This window comes from Podarcis tiliguerta (assembly GCF_965153285.1).
Source record: "Podarcis tiliguerta genome assembly, chromosome: 3".
Lineage (NCBI taxonomy): Eukaryota > Metazoa > Chordata > Lepidosauria > Squamata > Lacertidae > Podarcis > Podarcis tiliguerta.
Genome location: NC_139536.1, coordinates 25,090,149 through 25,107,141, shown reverse-complemented (window position 1 = coordinate 25,107,141; position 16,993 = coordinate 25,090,149). Strand labels below are relative to the sequence as shown.

The window sequence follows — 16,993 nt, the reverse complement described above, 5'->3', positions numbered from 1 at the left end:
ACCCACTTCGACATCCTGACAATTTGTCCATTGTTGTCAGTAACAAGCTCAAGGTAAATCCTGCTGAGTTTTGCCTACCGAATTTCCTGAATATAGGCTACATTAGGTAAACCAAATCTATGGCCTGTTATCCACATATGTCAACTTAGCAATTCAACTTATTGTGAATATGCTACTGATATAATTGGTTTCCCTCAGAGCTTCCAGACATGTGCAAGGCCTAAGAGAACATGACAGATGTTAACTTGAAAGCTAGCATAAACTGCAGGGCACTGGAGGATGGGGATTGGGGAAGGTGGTAAAGATGTGAGAACTGCAGTCTGGCATGAATGCCATGTGCTTTCTCATGTGCAATTAAGCTGCTGAGCAATGAAGCTGGAAGAAGCAGAGCTAGCAGCTGGATAGGGAGAAGAAAGAATAGGTAGCAGTAGCAATCATGCATTTTGTTGCTATTCTTGCAGGAGTGTTTGTACCTCAACATAACTTGTCCCAGTCTCATAGCCTATGTTATGACGGTTTTAAGGCTTAAGAGCTTTAGTCACCTCTTTACTATTTGAAAGAAAGATACTAAATAATGTTCTCCATTTTTAGACACTGTTGTACAGTGGTACCTTGGTTTTAGAACAGCCTAGTTTACGAACAACTTGGAAACAAAAGGTTGCAAACCCAGAAGTAGGTGTTTCGGTTTGTGAACTTTGCCTTGGAAGCGGAACCTGTTCTGCTTCCTGCTGAGTGCTTTCTGCTTGTGAATTGAGTCCCCCGCTGCTAATCAGAGGCTCCCTGTTGAGTCTGTCGGCTGTTGAGTCCCAAGCACCCATGCAACACAGAGGTGACATTTGGAGCTTTTGTTTTTGCTATTTTTTGCGGTTTTGTTTCTGTGGCTTTTTCGGTTTTTTGACTGTGACTGTGGCTTGTGACTTCATTTTTGTGACTTGTTTTTGTGACTGTGTAGAACCCAGTTCAGCTACTGATTGATTGATTCATTGACTGATAGTATGACTACAGAAATGGATAAAAGCCCCCCATCCAAACAATGATGATCATCAGTGCATGCAAGGAAAAAAATGTTTTTAATTTTTATCATCTACAATACTGTATTATTTATTTTATAGTACGGTTCATTGATTATTACTTTCATTTTATGGATCAATGGTCTCGTTAGATAGTAAAATTCATTTTAAATTGCTGTTTTAGGGGTTGTTTTTAAAAGTCTGGATTAATCCATTTTGCATTACTTTCTATGGGAAAGCACACCTTGGTTTTGGAACAGACTTCCGGAATGGATTAAGTTTGGGAACCAAGGTACCACTGTAATGGCACACTGGAATAATTCTTCTTCTTGTCTGTTGCTCTCATCCTTGTCTACAGAAATAAAATTCAAATATTCTAAAGACCTGAAAAAGTCTAAATCAAGCATTAAACTTCTACGTAAGTTAACTGCTTTAAAAACTGAAATAGGTTTGTTATACATAAACTTTCTGTAGCTTTAGCTGTTGTTGTGTAAACATGGGAGCAACCATAGCAAAAATGGCAGCATAATGTGAGGCACATTGACAAACATGATTCACTGATCTTTAGTATCCAGCCCTTTACTTCTTTTTTATTTACGAGTTGTGAGTTGGGACCACTTAACCTTTGGATTTTGGCACAAGGCATCAGTAGCACCTTCACAGGGATTGTGCAGTGTTTCTGTCTATTTTGCAAAGTAGCTTTTTACAATTTAGAAACAAGAGGGCTGCTGAGTTTTTTATATAAGCCCTTCTCACTTCTACCATACCATCTATGCATATTCATAATAACTGCCTTCCTGATCCGATTGTTTTGCATCCTGCATCCTAGCAAATATTTTAAGACCAACAATGTGCAAGAAACGCTATCACTAACAACTGATGGTACATAGTTTGCCTCTATCCAAGGTCTAAGGACACCCTGGCTGCAGTGTGACATTTTGTAACTATCTTGGCTGCAAGATTTATCACCAACAGGCTTGTCTACTCTCCTCAAGCATCTTTCCACACATTGCAAACACTTCAAAATATAGCCATAAATTTATTTCAGCCTACATTACTGGTTCCCAGAACCTGCCAACAGTCTTGATTTCTGCAAGGCAGGCCTTGCTTGGGAGACCCTTTGGTGACTACAGTCCATATGGCAACTACATAAAGCAGAGCACCCTGTTAATGAAACGCCATCCTTGTAGACATTTGGTTTTCCCCCTCTCACTCTGTTTCCAGTTAGCAATTGGGAACTTTTTTGTTACTGCATGCCTTCAGTTCATAGTGGAATTGCCCACACATGGGCAACTTTTTAATGGGCATTATACTGTATTTTTATTGTATGTTATATTTCACTGTTTTACTGCTTAATGTTTCATTCTTGAAAGCTGCACTCTGCTCTTTCCAAGAGGAACAGGAACTGTGAGGAATAAAAGTAACAATGATAATATATCAGGCACTGCATGAAATCCAAAATCATGTGAGCAGACTTCCACTTGTACATTAAGGATTCCCCTTCCTCTCTTCCCCCTGCAAACCCACACCATCCTCAAAATCTGCTCAGAGTTCTTCAACCCTCCAGAACAGATTTGAGGAGCACACAGGACAGCAGAGAGGCACAAAAAGTCTCACTGTCCTACTACAAGTCAGTTCAAAGGATGCAACACATTATTTCTAAACTCACCATATTCCTAGAAAGATTATCATAAGTTGGGCTACAATTCATACTTTATGTATTTGTTTAATATGACATATTTACTGAAAGAATAATGTGGCACTAATTACACAGCCATACCAGCCAGTTTCACAAGGCTAAAAAAAGGTTCTTATGTAAGTTTTAAATGCATAGTTAGGGTCTTTCAAGAAGAGAAGAATAACCCACTTCTGGAACAATCATACTGTATTTATATAAGCATACCGACAATTCAAATATGACAATTACTTTGTAGGCTGGATCTAGAAGCAGTTCAGTTAAACGCGTTCTAAACTTCACACAGGGACATCCCATTGGTGAAAGATAAGACTCTACAGCACCATCAGTGTTATAACACATATAAAGCACTTTATCTTTATAAACGTACCTGAGTCCATAGTCCTTATTTTAACTAGCATAGGATGGGTGGGGGTAGGCAAGAGACGCTAGCTAATTTCTAAGTGAGGGAACATTCTAAATAGCTTTTGAACACTAAGTTACTACAAATCCAAAAAAGGAAAGAAAAACTGGTTCCAAGGCTTGTGACTATATACACTAACACAGGGATAGCAAGCATAGCCTAGCCAACAGTCAGGGATGCTGTAGACTCCCAATAGCATCCAGAGGACACCAGGTTGGCTACTCTTGCAATAACTTCACATTAGCTGTTTCAAGAAAAATAAAATCTCACCCCACAGTGAACTGCTTCATGAGAGACAGTATTAACCAACAATGAAGGGAGTGGAAAACAGTGCTGTGTATTGCCCTAAGTTTAAACCCATGCACTCATTAGGTTGGGCTTTCAACACATCACTCCATCTGTTTGCCACCTTCAACTAAGAAGAAGGATCCCTAGGCAGTGCACTGCTTCAGAAACAAACAAGATCTCTTCTCTCCCAATTTGTTCAAGTTTCCCCTCTTCTTTTAATATCCCTCCCCTTGTATCTCCCTCCGCCTTTTTCCCCATTGTGAATTGGCAGGCAAAGATCTGGGTTTTTTACTTTTGTACAACATCCAGCACACAAATAAAATATAAATATATAAACAAGGTGATAGCTATGATAATTATAGTAACAAATATTAGAAATTATTAGAAATAATAAACTGACATTCTGCTGAACTCTCTTAAGTCCTCTTGTACTCTGTTGTACAAGGGAAGAGAAGAATTCACATTATTGTAATACCACACATGCAGCATTTCCCCCTGCTGAATATATGAATTGCAACCAATATCATTAGGTATTTTGTTTAGATTCCTTCTATACTGCACAAGACTGAACTTCCAAATGAATGAATACATGTAAGCCCAGAGGCTAAGATCTCCACTTATAATTAACATCTGGAGAGGGATGGAACAGGAACACTCATAGCATGTATAGAAAATGTCAGAACCAATTATTGCTTTAGCCAGCAGGAAGCCTCTATAACATGGAATACTGTGTGAACTAGGCCTCAAAGATCTGTTGATAAATGGACAACAGATTTGCAAACAAAAACCTTTAAAAATCAGTAGGTTGGACTGGATCCCCCCCCCCCCCGATAGGTTTTTATCTATGAAAGGCAGGTTTAAAATATTATAAATGAATTGACTTCAGACCAGATAAAGTCAATTAACCTTCAGCAATATTTAATATTTCCCTCATATTCAAATAAATAAGTTTATTCAATTTAACACCTACACAACTAGAATCTGACTCAACTTGAATGCAATAAACATGGAAAAAGAAATTCAATACTATGCTGGCACAAAGATGCTGAAGATTAAAATAGAAAGGTTCTGCATGTGAAGACTGTCAATGGACACTATATTTAGCAATTACTGTTCATGAAATTGTATTTTTTTTAAATTAGACATTCTAAGGAGGTCACATCTTGAAGAACTTAAGCTATGAATAGTATCTTTGTTTAGTAGACATGGAAACTTTGCAATGCTATGTGAAAGCTGTGTTAATAAAACTGAAAATACCTTAAAAGCCTACATATTAAAAACACAATAGTTGTTGATCCACATTTCTAAAATTTAAGAATGTATATGTTCCTTCATTTTCTTAAGAAATCAAGAGGCTAACATTAAAAACAATTAACATAATAACCAAGCATTACTGAAACAAAGCAAAAGGACACAAATAAAGGGACACAAACTATCAAAATAAAAGCAACATATAGATTGATAGCTCCACTGCAGCAACTAAATCAGCAAAAGACACACTGTGTTCAATTTCAAACCCTTGTCTAAAATGCCAAGCATTTCCCATGTATCTAAAACACTCAATATTGTGGTTAAAAGGACTTACTATAAAACTGTAAAAGGTATAAAGCAACAATTAAGGTGACCCTGGTCCTTATAAACATTTTGTGGAATAGATCTGCAGATGCTGAATGGAACATATGACAGAAGGCATAGGATGTTACATAACCAGACTACCTTTGGTTTAAATCCTAAGCATACTTATGGGGAAGCTCAGCTGAAATCAACAAACTTCCACATTTTTTTATTTCTCATGAAATATATCAAAATCATTTAATATTTAAACACATGCAAAATAATTTCATATTAAAAACTATTTTTGTACTCAAAATTAGGATAAAAGTATGTGCTTAAAAGACTCGTTTAAAAAGGAAAGTCTTGAACAGATGCTGAAAAGGCCATGGGGAGAGCACATCCCAAATGCCCAATTCCTACATCATACAAATGGACCTCCTGATAAGAAACTCTCCCTCCAGAACACCAGTGAGCTTTATATAGGTATTCCAGTACCAAGATGTATAGCACTCTGTTCACCAGTACAAGCATTTGGCACTTCGCCCAGTAGATAACCAGCAGTGTAATGTGATGGCAAAAGTCTGCCCAGGGAGCAGTCAAGCTGCTGTGTTTTACACTAGTTGCACTTCTGCTCAACTCCAGGAGCAGTCCCCACACACAGCACATTGCAGTAGTTTAACCTGGAGGTTACCACATTGACCAGGCTACCCAGGTCCAGAAATGTCTATAGCCATCTTACCAGCACAAGTTGGCAAAACACACTCCCAGACTACAAACCTGGTCCTTCAGGATAAGTATGGCCCCATTCAAAGCAGGCAATTGAGGGAACCATGAACCCATGGCACTTTTGTATTGCCAGGTTTGGGGCTCCAGTGAGCCTCCTAGCCATCTGCCAAGTCTAAGCCAGGAGCCCAGGTTCAAATGACATGCTAAGCTAAACCTTGATTTAGCTCACCACAGTGCGGAAATGAAAAAAGACCAGAAACTAAGCGCTCCTCTCTGGGAGCCTGCATATTTACACAGTCCCTACAAGCCACAGTTTGGCTTACCAAGTTATGCAAATGAGGTCACAAGCAGAGATTCAAAGAGTAAGTCTTGCTAGTGAAAGGCCATGTAATGACTTCTGCTAGCACAATGGGGCTTTTCTCCCCCCTCCCTCCTTCCATTCTGCCCCAAGGTGGCTTGGAGTAGTCAGCAGAACCCCCAGAACAATACACAGGGGGTGGGGGGATCGTTCCATCTGGCAAGCTGATATGCTTGTGTTGATGCAATGCTTTCCATAGCACTACACTGGATCCTCTCTGAGTGTCTCATTTTAAGAAATCATTAAACGCCTATCTGGTTAACTAGGTTACACTGAAATTTAGTATAATACTGTACTCATGTTACATTTTAAGTATAATCTAGCCTAGATGGATTTATCGAACTACAGCATTTGATAAGAGTTTTTGAAAAGTTTGCCCACTGTAAAACTATGGTTAAAGTAATTGCTTTGCAATTATATCAGAATTCGCTCCCTTGAGAGTAGAAGAGGTACAGAACACTTCTGTCACACAAATTCTTGAATCCATATTTGGACACTCAGTTTTTAAATTGGAAAAAACCTGAGCCTCAAAAACCTCTCTCAAATCTTGAAATTCTTTGGCATACTTCCACTCCTTTCACTATAAAGGGCATACGTTTCCACCAGGAGTCAACCTCATTTGGAAACAATCTAAAATAAACAGATTTGATTTCAGTGTTTTAAACAAATTGTTCTTTTTCTTTTCCAGAGTTGAAAATGTGAATGTTTCCACGGTGCTAACTACAGATTTACCACTGGGTGCAGTACTTTATGAAATCAATTCCCTAATTGTATTTAATCTAACAAAGGCACCATCTTCCTGGAGCCCTGAGTGCCAAGACTCCCACAGTTTTTCCTGTGGGTGCCCAGTCTCTACCCCCTGCCGCCCACTGTCTCTATGGCCGCCTCCGCACAACACAGCCACCATGCATAACTTCCATGGCTGCCTCTGTGCACCACATGCTGGGCACCATGACTGCCACCTTACCTCTGGACCAGCAACTGGACCAGGACCTGCACCTCTACTGCAATGTCCTGGTCCAGTCGACGTCGCAGTGCTGGAGTGCATGCACCACGCCATCACGTGACATCATCATATCATAACGTCAGCACATTGCGGCATGGTGCACATGTGCTTCTATGTTCAATCAGCAACATGCTTTCTTAATTTGATGTTCTATAGATAGCAAACAATATAGGTAGAAATAACAGTAACATTTTAAGTCTAAATTATAAGGGTAAACCTAACAAGTGCTGTAAATGGAATCATAATAGTCCCAATTCAGTAAGCCCTGTAATATAAATGCATGAAGCAGTCCTCCCGCTTAATTTTACCAGTCCATAGTGCCCACACATCATAGTGCAAATCTGATCACATGACTATAACTAGTATCCCTTGTCCACCACCTGGATGAAGTCCAACAGCGAGTAGTTTTGCCATTTGCTCAGAACTGCAAAAGCAGGGGAAGTTACAAAGCACCTGCTGGGCACAATACAAAGCTGTTGGATTAGATTTAGCTAAGTGGGTCATATGTTGCACAGTCCTGTTAAATAACTTGTTGCAATGTAGCACATAAGTTACAGATCAGCAAAATAAGGGATAAGTTCTGTTGTGCTTGTGGCTTTCCCATACATATCTGAACAAGGTCCTTCAGTTTGTTTTACAATCTATTCCTTATAAACGCTTAGTATAGAAAAAGCATATTTAAGACAATCCATCTATTATTCTCCCTCAACCCTTCAATTTCCAGAGAATGAAAACTGATTATGCAAGGCACTCCTTAGCAAATAGTTGTACAAGATAACCAATAACAGCTAACTGTCATGCATTTTAAAGACCACAAACTAGTGTCACCACCTAAAACAGCACATACTTCAGAATGACAAAAGGGAAGACAACAATGTCACAAGACCTGGAAATATTCCTCAATATGTAGAGCATGTCTACAAATTTTTGTTAGGCTTAATTGCCAACTACTACTTGAAGTCACCATCAACTACTCTCTTCTCTGTTTTACTGAGGTTTAGGGCACATGCAGAGAACCAAGGAGAAAGGAAAGGTGGTTTATCTCCCTACCAATGGACTTTTGGAAAAGCTGTGAGCGACACCTTGCTACTTTGGTAGAAGTCTAATGGGAAATGAAGGAGACACCCTCTTCTCTCTGACCTGCTGAAAACAGTGAAATAAAGGTTGCCAAGACCTAAGGTGAAGACAGACTGTCCCATCTTCCCCACAATTCACAGAAAACTCAGGAAAATGTATCTATGTGCTGGGTATTTGGAAAAGAAATAAGGGTAGTTACCATTAGTAATGTATAGAAGACTGAGTACAGTCATACCTCACATTGTGCCCGCTTCAGGTTACGTCTTTTCAAGTTGCGTCCTGCGGCAACCCGGAAGTACTGGAACAGTTACTTCCGGGTTTCGCTGCTCACACATGTGCAGAAGCGCTAAATCGTGTTGTGCGAATGCGCACAAGCAGCGCTTCTGGATGCGAATGCTTCGAGTTGCAGACGTGCCTCCGGGACAAATTACGTCCACAACTTGAGGTTCCAATGTATGCTACTTTACTTTCTTGCACTTATTTGGGGTATCATGACATAATGTTTCCAAGTATTTGCCACATAATAGACAACTTTAATGGACTACATGGCACTATATTCTTGCTATGGTACTTGCTTCTCTCTTTCCTTCCCTCACTATCTCTCTCCACACCCATTTTCTTACCCACCCTTCACTCAAAAGTCCCCAGTTGGGTTACATACAATTAAAAAATACAATACTTAAATCCACAAAAAATACAGGCAGCCCCCATTTATGTGAATTGAATATGTGTGCGACCTTGTCTACACACCGAAAGCTGAAGCGACCCGAAAACATCATAAAGACATCACTAAAATGTCTCTTAAAGGGCGTGGGGGGCAGAACAGGGTATTTGTAGGCTTTTTCAAAGGGTTTCAATTATATGAGATTTCACTTATGTGTGCAGTGTTGCAGAACGTAACTCCGCATAAATGGGGGCTATCTGTACAATAAAACAGCACCACTCAAAATTAGAGGAATTTGACAAAACAACACCTCACCCCACCAAAAGTCTGGACAAAGAAGTACACCTTGACATGACAAAAAAGTTATACAGTATCAATGTAAGAGGCACTTTAGTGAGAGCTTTAGTGAGAGCACTCCACAATGCATGGGCTACCACTGAAAAGGCCCTATGCACCGTTGCCCTCAAACCTTTTTTTGGCAATGTCACCATGAGCAGAGCCTCCCTGGGTGATCTTACTCAGATAAGTTGATATGGAAGTAGACAATACCTCACATACTTTGGGCCCAAGTTGTTAGGACTTGATATTGTTGGAATATCTTTTGGGGACTTTTACTTACCATCGCTATCAACATGCTTAGTTTATCCTGAGTTCATTGCTTCTGTTTTTATTGTATTTTAATGTCTTATTCTGGACCACTTTCAGATATTTTTATGAAAGGTGGTATACTACTTGAAACAAAAGAATAAATACATTTCCTATATATTGTGTATGCTAATTATATAAATTGGTATCCAATTTGCAGGTATTTCTACCTTCCAATAATTTCTAGTTTAGTAGAAATTTTACCTTAGAAATTATTTCAGCTGGAAAACATCACCAACTGAAGTTTCAGAACCTGCCTTATGAGTCATCGTTTTTTGATGGGCATGCGGTATATATACAGATAATGTGAGAAACTTGCTTTGGCTCGTCCTATTCCCCCTCCTACTTCAATTCATTCACCCTACTTCTTGCCATCCAAAAACATATTCCAGTTGGTAGAAAAAGTAGAATTGGGATAAGGAACATGTAACCTTCCAGATGTTGCAGAACTATAATTTCCAACAACCCTGACCATGGCTGGCTGGGACTGATGAGCATTTTAGTCCAGCAACATCTGAAGAACCTCAGGTTTCCCACACCTGATGTGGAGAGAGAAAGGTAAAAAATAATAAAAATAATAATACATTTTATTTATACCCCGCCCTCCCCAGCCAAGACTGGGCTCAGGGCAGCTAACAACCAATAATAAAAACAAGTTGATTAAAACACAGGGGCCTCTCTCTTCTGCCTTTTAAAGGGCTTCCCGCTCAACTACTAGAAAATAATTAAGTTAGCGCCACCTGCTCAAGACACTATTTGAAACGCATAGTGTACTCTGCCAGAATGTGTCACATCTTTGGATGGTCAAATATCCATTCAAAAGACGTGGTATTTTCTTCATTTTCTAGACATGCTAGTGCAGTGCAAGAGTCTCAGTACTGCTTCTATTAGCAGTATTAAAAAACAAACAGAACTCATTACACTACCCTACAAAAATGTCAGTCCTAACCCCTTTTTTTCATCCTCTCCCCACTTTTTTAAAAAATGTGAAAAACTTTTTTAGACAGCCAAAAAAAAAGTGTTGAATTGCACGTAAGAATTCCAGTACTTCCAATTAGCATCAGAGTTGGTAAAAATGGAGTTTGGATTGTCATAGGCCTGACAAGCCCAGAAAAGAGGATAAAGAAATTCACAGAAATGCACACTTGCTAAACACTACTACTATGAGCTTCTGGGAGCCTAACTAATCATGTGAGCACTCTTTAATTCCAGGGGGTGAAAGTAACACAGTACCAGTTTTAAAGGGAAGGATACTTTGTACACTAATTTAAACAGCAGTAACAGCCCCTGGAGGAGATTACACAAAACCCAGAGAAGAATGAGGAAGGGGAGGACAGGTTAAAATTTATGAAGGCCTTGTTTCTGAGCAAGTTCTGCAGATTATAGCATAAACCTTAGTGCTCCCAGCCGGAGTTGGCCTGGGGGTCCTCTTTTGTCCCTGGTACTACCCACAAATCCATCAAGCGAACATTTTGCATGGCCAACTCCTTAAGGCAGGGCAGGAAAGCAGGAAATTCTAGCAGCTCAGGGAACAAGGCCCTTAAAAGTGTAAGGTCTTCAAAACAGGAAAGCACCTAATCCCCTGAAAGCTGTTGAAATGCGAACCTGTGGCAGTATATTTCGCAGGGGAAAGGGATAAAAGGTAGAGTTTTAACAAGGCTGCGGAGAGGAAGTTTCGGAACAAGAGTTGCGCCTTAACATGGAGTAACAGAGGGCAGTGAAACGGGCTGCCGCGAAATTTAGAGGGTTGGCACAAGGAAGCAAGCAGCACGTAGGCGGCGGCGAGAGGCGGGAGGAAGTCTCTTCCCGCAGAAGGCAGCACCTGTAGCCCGGGGCTAAGTGAGCTGCAGCTCGCTCGATTCCTCCCTAGGAGATACATGCGGTGTAACTGATACATTACCTTTGAGCTGGGGCAGCGGGAAGAGCTCCACGGGGCTGCTTTGGGTGCGGAACTGCGAAGACCCCTGCGACCGCTTCTGCTTCTGAGCCTTGCGCACCGACCTCCGCGTGAAGCCGTCCACTTTCTCCGCGGCGGAGATCGCCGTCGCCGACATGGCTGGGAAAGGAGGAGGCACGAGGGGGGATCGCCTCTCCCTTGAAGCATATAATCACGCCGGAGGGGCGGGGGGAGGGAGGAAGGCAGAGCAAGCGGCGGCCGAGGCGAGAAGACACCACCAGCCAAGGAAGGAGGAAGACACTTAATCCAGTGCACCAAGGAATAGGGGCCGCGGGGGGGGGGGCGGTTCTTCCAAGTCCAAAAAAAAAAACCACAACCCAAGAAAGGGGGAAGAATCCAAACACCTTCCAAAGGGGGAGGGGGGAGAGGCTGTTTATCCAACACCTCAAAGAAAGAAGGCTCTTAATCCGACACCCTTGAGAAGGGAGGGGATACACTTAATCCGATACCCCAAAGGAAAAAGGGGTTTCCAAATAATGGATACTTTTCCGAGGAAGAGACCAAATGAGGGTTAAACCGGGGGGGGGGGGCGGCACGCAGCAAAGACCCGCCCCCGCTGCGTCCTCCAAATCAGCCGAGCCGCCGAAGGAGAAAAACAGAGCAGGAAACTTTTATTCTTCCTCCCGCCAGCTACGTCTCTTCGCCGCCCGCCCGCGAGCGGCAAACTTTGGCGGCGCGCGGTCTCGTGAGGAGGAAGGAGGCGCTGTTCTCCCGCCACCCGCCGCCTCAGCCAGGCTCGCTGTCGCCTGGGCCGCCCCGCCAGGCGCTGGCTGTCATGAGCCGGGGTTCCTCGGCGACTCCTGAGGGAAGGACGGCGGCGGAGCGGGAAGGGGAGGGAGAGAGGCCAGGGCCGCGCAGCCTCCTCTTCAGCCACCGTCGGGAGCCCCCGGCGCCTCTTCCGCCAACATCTTTTCACGCCAGCGCCCCCCGCCGCTTCTCCTCTTCCTCCTTCTCCTCAGAGGCCGCGCGCAACGTAACAGCGGGGGAGGGAGGGGCGCGGAGGCGGCGAACCTTCCACTCGAGAAGCGGCGCGCAACTTGCTGCAAGCGAGCGCGCTGTTAAGGGCAGCCGAGTTCCGACTCGGAGGAGGGGGCGGGGCCAGCGGCGAGGGGAGGGGAGGAGGTGGAGGAGCAGGAGCAGGAAGGCGGTTGGAACAGCCGTTGGAGGACGCCGGCCGGAGGGTAACTGACAGGAGCGCAGCAGCCAATCGGGGAGGCGGCGGGGCGGGCGGCGACGAATTGCATTCTGTTGGGCGGGATGAGCTGGAAGCCAAGCGACGCGACCTCTGGGGGACCGGGCGAGTGACACCAGGATTTGCCCAACGCGAGGGGGTCAAGGGCGGGGTGTGGTGCGGCGGACCCGATTGGGTCTACGGTAGAGGAGGCGGGACGAGCGGGCAGCCAATGACGAGTTGCGATCAGGACTTTTTCGTTGGTTTGTTTTGAGGTGGGAGCTCAGAGGGGCGCGAGGAGGGCAAGAATCCCACCCGGCAGCTTTCGGGGGTTGTGAGGTTGGGTTGGTCTGCTTCTTGTGTTTTTCTTCCGGGAAAGGTCACCGTTGTTGGCTTTTGGGTCCCTAGTGGCGGGCAAGAAACTTCAGCAGCCCAGTCTTGTTCATCTTTACTTGCAAGGAAACCCTGTTCAACCAGTAGAGCTTAATCTTGGGTAAGCAATCAGTTAGTAACTTTCCAGAAAATTTTAAAGCTTTGTGGAATAAAACCCATTTCCCTTTCTCCCGGCACAGCTTTTTCGTGCACACAAAACAGAAAAATTGAGAAATTGTGTGTGATTTATATATAAATATAACCCAGCCAGATGGGCGGGGTATTTTATGTATATATAAAAGGCCTGGGAAAAGAGGGATGTTTTTGCCTGCCACCTAAAAATATGTAACACAGGGGCCAGGTGAGACTCCCTGGGGAGAGCATTCCACAAATATATATGCAATACTTATCAACCCCAAACGTATGTTACTGCTTTAGCAAAATAAAGTGTATTGTTCCAAAGCAAGAGTAGAAAAAAATTGTCCCCTTTGGCATATTTTTTAAATTTAAGACTATAGATGTACCAAGTAAGATTACAATATACCCACACAGTCCACTTCCTTCTGTGGGTCTTGGTTAATGCCTATTTGCAGTTTCTGCCTCACTGCCTTTTGACCTTTTTTTATCCCCAGTGAAACAAAGCAAGAAGCTGCTTCTTTGTTTCCCATTCTGCAGCATTGTGTCTGTGTCCTTCAAGGGGCAAGGTGAAAAGGTTGACTACAAAGGAGGGAACAGGTCAGAAGGGCAGCAGAAACAGAACGATTGCTACTAGTATCTACAGACTAAAGCAAAGGTGACTAGGAGATGGCAGACAGCAATTCACAAGCAACAGGGACCCTGCATGTTCCTCTAACGAAGATTACTGCACCCATAATACAGAAATTCATTTTGAATTGAAGTGTTGTATTTGCCAGTGCACTAATGCTGTACATCTTAAAATAAAACATACTTAATAGAGTTTTTTTCCAGTGTCCTTCAAAATATGTCAGTTTTCAAGATGGACACATTTGCAAAAAGTCTTCTGGAAAAAGGTGTAATAGGACCTTCACACCTCTCTCCTCAGCCCATTTCTTCTGGCAGGAAGGAGAGGCTTGACCTCTTAAATATTAGCCTGTACGTAATATAACTTTTTTAAGTGTATTAGCCCTGGAGAGGCATAGCAGTCCAAATTATGGAAAGAGGTTCAGTTTGTGTTGTTGTAACAGTGCCTGGAAACAAGTATGCAAATAGCAGCTGTTTCAGAAGGGGAAAACAACTTTTTGAAGCTTCATTATTGGTATGTTAGGAATAGCAGCTGTGAGCTTCTTTTTAAAGCCACATACACACAGGATGAGTCTTGTTTACAAATTCTGGGAGTGTATTTACTAAATGACCATTTATAATGCATGTGTGCGATGTTCTTCACACCTGAGCACCTCTGCATGATGGAAGAGAAAGAGTTGCTATGCCATATTTCAAACAAATGTGTGAAGCGTTCCTAATTCTGCCATTCAGGGAGATGTGATTAAGATCTAATCATAGACACCCTGCAGCTCAAAAGCTTGTGTAGTGGTTTCAAGAGCCTACATTAGTGTTGTGTATGCAGCATCTCATCAAATTATGGAAGCTGTGCAGAGACTTGTTCAACTGTGCTGCAGGCCTGCAGTCTTGTGCAGCCAAACAACTTCAGTCTGTTTTGCTCAACCAATCCTACTTCGGATTCTTTCTTGGATTACTGCATCAATTAAAAACTCTGGAACAGAGACAGGATTCCTTGCTTCTGTCATGTCTGCACCTCAGTGAGGTTCCACCAACAGAACTCTCCTTCCCTCAAAAGTTGTTAATGGAGATGGCTGAATCTGACATAACCCCCCTAAGGTTTAACATGTCTTTGCTATCCTTGCTATGGCTTTGCATCCGTGGCCTTCTTTTATGTCATATCCTCAATTTTCATCTTGTTAAAAGAAGGGTGTTTCGCAAATTGTTTAGAAAAGAAGACCCAGCAAATAATTATTTAATCCTAAACACAACTGGCATTTAATTTTAGAAATAATTTTTTGTTTTGACCCTTCCTTTGAAACCAGTATCCCTGTAATTTGCTGCAGCCTACTGGTTAAGTCCAATTTCCCATGTGGTTTCTCATGCCTTATGCCTTTTTTAAAGGGCAACTCATGTGCTCGCTCAAATATGATCACCAATTAATAGTTTGCGAGGCAGGTAATCTCTGTGAGTGGTGCAGTAGAGATAAACCTCTGCTCCCACTGAGAGAACAGTGGGAATCAAAGTAAAAGATAGAGCAGAATTCAGTTTTTCAGCCATGGACATGTTGATCAATACTCTTTCCTTCTTAGTACTAACAGATGCCTTTAAGTGGTGAGAGTGGAGTTTGGAATTTTGCCACACTAGCAAGATTGTGTCAGGAAATTGATGCATTTGTATACTGTGATATCCATGATGATGGGTAACTGTTTATGAAAAAATATCCTGAACTGTTCCATTTATACACTACCTTTTTATTTCCTTTTAGTGGGATTATAGTATTGGCTCCAGGGCTTTTAATAGCTTAGAGTGACGCTATAGTATTTACTCCTGCACTACTTTGACAGGAAATGCTCCACCTGCTGAAAATTTCTCTTCTTTACATTTATTAATAAGAACCTGAGGACAGCACCCTCTGCCATTAGCTAAGGACAAGGGCACTGGGAGGCCACTACCCCTGCCTTCTAGCAACAGCCTCACAGCCAAATGGAGACCAACCTAGCTCTATCAGTGGACCAAAGGAGGACTTGTCATAAAAACCACTCCCAACTGCTGGCTGCCCTGCAGAAGCAAGAAGAAGGGCCTCTCTGGTCCCACCCATCAGCCAAAGGAGCAAGAGGCATCAGTTGCCAGTCACAGGGTTTTTTAAAAAGCTGATTTTCCAACTGCACAAATTCCCCATCAGTCACTCCCTTCACTATATTTTCCTACCTTTCTCTGGAGGCCTAGAATCATAGAACTGTAGAGTTGGAAGGGACCCTGGGGGTTGAATCTCAACTAAAGCAATGGCAGATAGCCATCCAGTAAAAAGGTAAAGGTACCCCTGCCCGTACGGGCCAGTCTTGACAGACTCTAGGGTTGTGCGCCCATCTCACTCAAGAGGCCGGGGGCCAGCGCTGTCCGGAGACACTTCTGGGTCACGTGGCCAGCGTGACAAGGCTGCATCTGGCAAGCCAGTGCAGCACATGAACGCCGTTTACCTTCCCGCTAGTAAGCGGTCCCTATTTATCTACTTGCACCCGAGAGTGCTTTCGAACTGCTAGGTTGGCAGGCGCTGGGACCGAACAGCGGGAGCGCACCCCGCCGTGGGGATTCGAACCGCCGACCTTTCGATCGGCAAGCCCTAGGCGCTGAGGCTTTTACCCACAGCGCCACCCGCGTCCCTGATAGCCATCCAACCTCTGCTTAAAAAAACCTGCAGTGAAGGACAGCCTGCCTCATAATTCAACAACTGTGAAATCAGGATAGTCTCTTGGATTTCTTGTTCTTAAAAATGTTGATATTGAATAAAACATTGAATGTTTGTCTATTTTGCCTCAAGTTCTTTGAGAGATATTTCGGAACATAGGAAGCTGCCTTATGCAGAGTCAGTTCATTGGTCCATCTACCTCTGGATTGTCTACAGTGACTGGAAGCAACTTCCCAGCATATCAGGCAGGAGTCATTCCCCAGCCCTACCTAGAGAATCCTGGGGTTGAACTTGGGACCTTCTGCATGCAAAGCAGATCCTCTAACAATAAGCTGCAACCTCTTTTGATTTATCGATTTTAATAATTTTTTTAAAAAGTGCATTTACTTTTGTGTGTCAACAAAAAATAACAAATTAAACAGCATAAAAAGTTAATAAAATGTTGGTCTACATTTTTGCTACTGTACTTGTTTGGCTTCACAAGCACTCAGTCTGCTTTCACAAGTGGGACTATCCTATTGCTCAAATGCATGGCAAGACTCCTGTCTCATTCACTGCAAATTGCACAGGCTATCCGGCACTCAATAAATGAGAGTCCTTAAATAACATTGGAACAAATTGTCCGAGAGACCATCTGTT

At 42.8% G+C, this 16,993-nt stretch overlaps 1 protein-coding gene and 1 long non-coding RNA gene across 2 annotated transcripts in view; one reads left to right on the top strand and one right to left on the bottom strand.

The window, feature by feature from the left end:
* The window catches only part of PPP2R5A (protein phosphatase 2 regulatory subunit B'alpha), a 44,476-nt gene extending 31,794 nt beyond the window's left edge, over positions 1 to 12,682 (bottom strand). Inside the window, exon 1 of the mRNA XM_083433108.1 lies at positions 11,328 to 12,682. Within this exon, the coding sequence (XP_083289234.1) occupies positions 11,328 to 11,481 (154 nt within the window). The 5' untranslated portion in view covers positions 11,482 to 12,682. The remainder of the gene's footprint in view (positions 1 to 11,327) is intronic.
* A 287-nt stretch (positions 12,683 to 12,969) lies between these two features.
* On the top strand, positions 12,970 to 13,884 carry LOC310674217. The gene is made up of 2 exons (XR_014509435.1): positions 12,970 to 13,048; positions 13,560 to 13,884. It is a non-coding gene; the product is annotated as an uncharacterized lncRNA (long non-coding RNA).
* Positions 13,885 to 16,993: the final 3,109 nt, after the last annotated feature.